General features: G+C 55.7%; 1 protein-coding gene across 1 annotated transcript; it reads left to right on the top strand.

The window, feature by feature from the left end:
• Positions 1-2,351: 2,351 nt before the first annotated feature.
• On the top strand, positions 2,352-6,686 carry LOC144161542 (uncharacterized). Its single transcript, XM_077692197.1, has one exon. It carries the CDS (start codon positions 2,352-2,354, stop codon positions 6,684-6,686), a length of 4,335 nt encoding a protein of 1,444 aa, XP_077548323.1.
• The last annotated feature ends 792 nt before the right edge of the window (positions 6,687-7,478 follow it).

The raw sequence follows: 7,478 nt of genomic DNA on the forward strand, positions 1-7,478 counted from the left end.
CTAGTTGGTATAGTATTGCATTTAAATTTAGGAACTGGGTCCGTGGAAAAAGACAGACCATACCTTGGTGCGGAAACTGGCAACTGGTATATTGGAAGTTTCGTCGTTATTTATATGCGTGCAATGAGGGGGGGGGGGGGGCACACTCAACTAAATTCCTTAATGTACGCTGTAAAATGATTTAAACCAGTTTTTGTCGATAACGCCCCCGCAGCCTATCAAAAACAAAAGAAAAAACACCCTTTGACGGGGCATATTCTTGTGTCCTTGCTAGCGTGTAAGGGTGTTATGAACGACAAAACACCCTCAAAAAGGGTTTCTTTTTTTGTTTTTTTATTGTGCCATTTTGCCACAGGGCATAGGTAACAGGAAAACAATAGACAAAACAGGACAGGGGAATGACAAAGAAGGAAAGCAAAAAAAGGAAATAAAGAATGACACACATTAGTTATACACAGTAAAAAGTCCCCACTTAAGAGTGTCTGTTATTTTACAGTGAGGGTCCTCTGTAAAATGATTTACACCATTTTTGTCCGCTACAAAAACCTTGCACCCTATCAAAAAACAAAAACCCTTTGAAAGGGTGCAATTGACGATGAAACACTCTTCAAAAGGGTGTATTCTTTTAGGGTATAAGGGTGTTATATACGGCAACACACCCTTCAAAAGAGTGTTTTCCTTTTTTGCTAGGGTATGAGGGTTTCACTTACAAAAGTACCCCCTTGAGGGTACCATTCATTTGACATTGAGTGCACCAACGAGCCCCTGCCTGCAGGATCTCGGACGAGCTCATGGAGGAGCGGCAGGCGGACGAGTCTCCCGTGGCCTCGGAGGAGGCCGTGGACGTGGAGGGCCTGCGGTCGCTGTGCGAAGGCGGTGTCTGGCGCGCCTCGACGCTGAAGATGATGAGGGCGTTGGCCCGCAAACGCTTCCAGTTCACCCGGCGCCAGTGGCTGCTGCCGCTCTTGGGCGTCTTCTCGCCCGCCCTGTTCATGGTCCTACAGGGGGCGCGAGAGGCCACCAAGTGAGCGCCCCATTGCCACCTGCATGCCTCTTCTGCTCTGCAAATTGATTTGTGCCCCTTTTATCTAACCCCCACAAGACTAACAACATTGCACCGTAGCAAAAAATATAAAGGAAAGCACCTTTTGGGAGGGTGTAATTAGCGGTAAAACTCCATTTAAAAGGGTGTATTCTTGCGTTTTTAAAGCAAAGCTTTTCTACATTGGTCCAGCGAATTCGTGGAGGATGCTCAAATGACCCTTTGTCGCGAAATTCGGGCCCCTCCATGGCTGTCTCTTTTTTTTTCGCTCGCCATATTGGGACCCAGCGGGAGGATCCCGGCGGAGCAGGAATGTTTTCGCCGCCATTTCGGCCCGCGGGGCAGTGGGCCATGTGTTTCGGAAGAGAGGGGCGAGAGTGCCGCGGCCAGCGGAGGTTCCACCCGCTTGGTTCTCGGAAGAGGCGCGGTCCGAAAGACTGTGCTCGGTGCAGCGCGGGGTTCACGACTCGCGGGGAGAAGGAAGCGAGCAGTGGCGGTGGAAGGTGGTGCGGTTGAAACGCGGCGGCCGGTTCTGTGGGCTGCGCTGTAGCCCCGAGTGCGACGACAGCGGCGACCTCGGCCCCCGAGAATTCCCCTCGAGGAGGGGACGGTGCGCGGCCCAGGTGTGCCCGAATTGCGTCGCCGATCAACGGGACTCATCGCAGACGACCGGCGAGCCGACGCATCTTCCCCGACGAGACCACCGACCAAAGTCCAGCTAAGACCTCCTCCCCTTCCCCACTCTTCTGCAGACTCTATAATCGCCCTCACTATTATCTTCCTCCTTCGCATCGACTCCGCGGACTTGATTACCCTCTTTTCTTAGTGTACCCTGTTGTGTGTACGGGTGTGTGCGTGTGTGTCTAGCGAGCCGAGTGTTAGAGTAGTTGGGGGGGGGGGGAAGCTCCCCTGCCCGCCTATTGTGTGCCTTACTCCTTCCCTCGTGTTTCTTAAGCCGAGCTTCGTTTTCTTTGCCTGTATTATCCTCTCTGTCTATCTGTTTTGAATTTCCCGTGAATGTTAAGTAAATTTCCGTTGTTTCGAAACTGTTTTCTCGTGCCCCGTCTCGTGCCTCACGCCAGCGGCCAATCAGGCGTGGACCTATCGCCGGTTAGCAGGTCCGAACCACATTCTCGAATTCGCACGTAAGGGGGAGTTGTTTGTCGCTCCTCCCGTCCGAGACATCGGCCACTAAATTATTACTTCGCTTAATTCTGTGACAAACTGGCGTCCTCGGCAGGACCGCTAACCACGATTGGCCCGGGGCGTGAGGCATAGGGTAACGGGTGATCTTTCCGCGGCAGACAGAATGGCCGATCTGGAGCGTATAGTTGCTCTGGGTAAAGAGATGGGCTTTGAAGGGACCGCTCTTCAGGAATTTTTGAGAGAGGAAAGAGCCGCAGAGCGCGAAAGGCGCCGGGAGGAGGATGAGCGTGAGAGGGAGCGCGAGGTGCGCGAGAAGGAGCGCGAGGAGCGTGAGAGGGAGCGCGCGGCGCGCGATAAAGAGGGCTCAGCACAGAGGGTGCTAGAAATGGATAAGGAAATGGAACTCCTGCGCACGAGGAGCGAGGCTGGTAGTAGCGGCAGTGCAGTGGGCGACTTGAATGAAACCCAAGCAGCATCACGACCGCCCGCGGTTAGCCTGCACAAGCTGATGGCGGCGTTTAACGAGAAGGGCGACGATCTCGACGCCTATTTGACTCGTTTTGAACGTGTCGCGGAGGCACAGAAATGGCCCCGAAGTCAGTGGGCCACGACGCTCAGTACTTGCCTCACGGGGGAGGCTCTAAGCGTTTTCGGACGAATGCCCGCGTCCGATTCCGCTGACTATGACAAGGTGAAGCGGGCACTCCTTCTCCGCTTCCGCCTCACGGAAGAAGGTTTCCGAAAGAAGTTCAGGGGGGAAACGCCGAGAGACGACGAGACTCCATCGCAGTTCTTCGCCCGACTGGAAAATTATTGGGAAAGGTGGCTACAACTTTCCGGGACGGAGAGGGCTTACCAGGGGGTCAAGAGTCTGCTCCTGTCCGAGCAGTTTTTGGAGAACTGCGGGCCCCCTATGGCACTCTTCCTAAAAGAAAAGAAGACGCGGGACACCGAGGAGCTCGTCCAAAGGGCGGACGACTACGTAATGGCTAGGAACATGAACAACTTTGGGAGGAAAGACCAGAAGCGGGAGGACCCCCTGGCGGGCAGAACCGCAGACCCAGGCCGGCGCGAGCAGTTCGACAGGCAACCACATCCGCCAGCACCGGGCGTACGCTGCTACCTGTGCTACCGGATGGGGCACGTCGCCGCCCAGTGCAGAGCGAACCGAGGTCAACAAGGCCCGAAGAACACGGGTTTGGGGGCCGCAAGGAACGTGTCCGCCTGCTTGCAACAGGGGTACTCGAGCCTAAGCGAGGACAAGCATACCTCTGTAGACAACGCTGCCGAGCCTCTCGGGGCACCAGACCTGCCGGTGGTGGAGGGCCGAATCAAGGGCCGTCGCTGCAGGGTTTTACGAGACACGGGGTGCAACATCGTCATCGTCAGCCGAAGATTTGTGGACGATCGAGAATTAACCGGGGCCCACCGGACTGTTCACTTGGCGGACCGTACTGCTAGGAAGCTACCGGAAGCTCGGATCCAGGTAGACACGCCCTACTACAGCGGGGAGATAGTGGCGGGATGTATGGATGACCCGCTATTTGACCTCATCCTGGGGAACGTCGACGGGGTGAGGCCACCAGGGAAGCCCGACAAAACATGGACGGCTGAGACAGAGGAGACACAAGTCAAGAGCGCGGTGACGGAGCCTACCTTACCCGCAGCGGCGGTGACGACCCGGCAGCAGGCTAGAGCGAAGACTTCGGAGAACTTCCGGGCCCTACGTGCGCCGACGCTTATCTCCGACGTCAGTGCGGGAGAAATGCGAGAGGATCAACAGGCAGACGAGACTCTGTTGCGGTGTTTTGAGGCCCAAAGACGGGGAACGAGGTCAACCTGCAAAAGAAATGGCTCTTGCGGGTTCTTCCTGCGCGACGGTCTCCTCTTTCGAGAGTATGTACCCCAATCGGGAGCCCCTTCCGTGCAGCTCGTGGTGCCGGAGCAGCACCGATACAAAGTTCTCCATTTGGCACATGCGGGCTTGATGGCGGGGCACCTTGGCCGGGCGAAGACTATTGATCGGATACTGGCCGACTTTTTCTGGCCGGGCCTTCATGGGGACGTGAAGAGGTTTATCGCGTCCTGCGACATCTGCCAGAGAACCGTGGATCGCGGCACGGTCAGAAGAGTACCGTTGGAACGGGTTCCACTGGTGGACACCCCCTTCCGTAAGGTCGCCATCGACATCGTGGGGCCTCTCAAGCCGACGACGCGCAGAGGCAACCGATACATTCTAACGTTGGTCGACTACGCTACTCGCTTCCCCGAAGCGGTCGCGCTGCCAAGTATTGAGACGGAAAGGGTGGCCGAAGCTCTGCTGCAGATATTCTCGAGGGTGGGTGTACCCGAGGAGATGCTCAGCGACCGGGGATCAAATTTCACTTCCGAGCTTATGACCGAGGTGGGGCGCCTACTATCCTTGCGACTACAGACCACGACACCCTACCACCCGATGGCCAATGGCCTGGTCGAAAAGATGAACGGCACGCTAAAGAAGATGCTGCGCAGGATGTGTGCTGAACAACCGAGAGAATGGGACAGATTCTTGGAACCCCTTTTGTTTGCGTACCGGGAGGTTGCTCAAGCCAGCACCGGATTCTCCCCGTTCGAGCTGCTTTACGGCCGAAATGTTCGTGGTCCACTGGCCATCCTCAAGGAGCTGTGGACCGGGAACAAGGTGGAAGAAGAGGTCAAAACCGCCTACCAGTACGTCACCGACCTGAAGGAGAGGCTTGAGACAACGTGCCAACTTGCCCATGAGGCGTTGGAACAGGCAGCCGAGCGATACAAGGCGTACTACGACGACCGAGCCAAGATGCGTCACCTCCAGGCTGGGGACGAGGTGCTCGTCTTGTTACCCACAGAACATAACAAGCTCACCATGAAGTGGAAGGGCCCGTATGCCGTGGCGGAAAGGAAGGGAGAAGTTGACTACGTGGTGAATGTCGAGGGGTCGCCCAAGGCGTTCCATGCGAACATGTTGAAAAAGTACATCAGGAGGGAACTAAAATCAGGTGTCCCTGTCCAGACGGTGTCAGCCGTGGCGGTCGACATCGGGGCCGAAGAGATGGCGTGGCCCCTCGGAGGCGAGGTGGGACCGGAAGACATTGTCGTGTCGGATCACTTGACTACCCGACAAGCGGGGCAGCTGCACTCTCTGCTGTCGAAGTACAAAGGCATATTTTCGGATCAGCCAGGACTCACAACTTGGGCAGAGTGTTCTTTGTCCACGATGACGGACGCGCCGATCCAAGTGAGGCAATATCCGCTTCCTTTCGCTGTGCAACAGAACATCGAAAGGGAAGTGTCGGCCATGGTTGAAATGGGGGTGATTGAGAGATCCAGCTCACCGTATCACGCACCCGTCGTGCTGGTCAGAAAACCGGACGGCACTTACCGGTTCTGTGTGGATTTCAGGAGGCTGAATGACGTCCTAGTGCCCGATGCAGAGCCTATTCCGAGGGCTGACTGTCTAATTGCGGAAGTTGGGGGGAGGAAATACTTTTCAAAGATGGACTTTTCTAAGGGGTACTGGCAGGTGCCCCTCGATCAGGCCTCCAGGGAGAAGACCGCCTTCTCGACCCCTAGTGGACTGTATCACTTCAAAAGCATGCCCTTCGGTATCAAGACAGCCCCAGCAGTTTTCGCAAAGCTCATGCGGCGAGTACTGGACGGCATCGACAACGTCTACCACTACTACGACGACGTGCTGGTGGCCACAGAGACGTGGGAAGACCATTTGGTGGCCATCGACCGGGTGCTCGCGCGAATCTTGGAATCCGGAATGACGGTCCATCCCAGGAAGTGCCAGCTCGGGTTCGAGCAGTTGTCGTTTCTGGGTCACACCATAGGTCACGGACACCTAGGTCCCATGGAGTCAACCCTTGACAGGATCCGGCACGCTGCCCGTCGGGTGACCAAACGTCAAGTGCGGGCCTTTTTGGGGTTGTCTGGCTATTACCGAGATTTCATCCCCGGTTACGCCACAGTGGCCGCCCCACTAACCGACCTCACGAAGAAGCTCGCCCCCAACACGGTTAAGTGGGGGGACCGGGAGCAGCGCTCCTTCGAGGAACTGAAGCGGATCCTTTCCGAGGCACCTGTTTTGCAAGTCGTCGATTTCGACCAGCCCTTCGTGTTACGCACTGACGCCTCCGACCAGGGGCTCGGGGCGGTTTTACTGCAGAGGAAAGGCGCCGTGCTCCACCCTGTGGCATATGCAAGTCGGAGGTTGCTTCCGAGAGAACGGGCGTACTCAGCAATAGAGAAGGAGTGCCTCGCCATAGTCTGGGCGGTGAAACGCTTCAACTTCTACTTGTATGGGAGGGCCTTCACTATTCAGACGGACCACCAGCCACTAACTTACATCCGCCAGGCTCAGTTTACGAACGCTCGCGTTCTCCGTTGGGCCCTCCTGCTCCAGGAGTACGATTTCACCATCGCCAGCATTAAGGGGCGAGATAATGTCGGGGCCGACTACTTGAGCAGGGTGTAGAAGGACTACCTGGCTCCTGTGGCCTGGAAATGACAGCGGCTCCATTTTTTTTGCTCGTTCATGGGCCGGGTCATTGATATATGTGAAGTGTTCGTGTGCTCCGCGGTGAATGTCTCTGTGAATGTATAGCCAAGTGTACCCCGTGCCACGCTATGTAGTCGAATTTTCGCCTGTTTCTATTGCGGCTGCGCGAGATCATGTGCGAGTGGGGGGTCCGCATGGCCCCAGAACTTTATTGCGCCATTGCGAGTGCGTATTGGAGTGTACTATGTATGTAGACAGTGTGTAGCTTTTTCTCTTTATCTTCCTCGACTTAATTTTCGGTGTATGCGGAGAAGCGCGGTTTGGAAAGTTTGTCACAGAATTAAGCGAAGTAATAATTTAGTGGCCGATGTCTCGGACGGGAGGAGCGACAAACAACTCCCCCTTACGTGCGAATTCGAGAATGTGGTTCGGACCTGCTAACCGGCGATAGGTCCACGCCTGATTGGCCGCTGGCGTGAGGCACGAGGCGGGGCACGGGAAAACAGTTTCAAAACAACGGGCATTTACTTCACATTCACAAGAAATTCGAAACAGATAGACAGAGAGGATAATACAGGCAAAGAAAACGAAGCTCGGCTTAAGAAACACGAGGGAAGGAGTAAGGCACACAATAGGCGGGCAGGGGAGCTTCCCCCCCCCCCCAACTACTCTAACACTCGGCTCGCTAGACACACACGCACACACCCGTACACACAACAGGGTACACTAAGAAAAGAGGGTAATCAAGTCCGCGGAGTCGATGCGAAG

This window comes from Haemaphysalis longicornis, unplaced genomic scaffold (genome assembly GCF_048455015.1).
Source record: "Haemaphysalis longicornis isolate Haplotype H1 unplaced genomic scaffold, Haemaphysalis longicornis Haplotype H1 scaffold_12, whole genome shotgun sequence".
NCBI classification, from domain to species: domain Eukaryota; kingdom Metazoa; phylum Arthropoda; class Arachnida; order Ixodida; family Ixodidae; genus Haemaphysalis; species Haemaphysalis longicornis.

What these genes read in the sequence shown, in the direction of transcription:
- LOC144161542 (XM_077692197.1), top strand. Translation starts at nt 2,352, where the DNA reads ATGGCCGATCTGGAGCGTATAGTTGCTCTGGGTAAAGAGATGGGCTTT.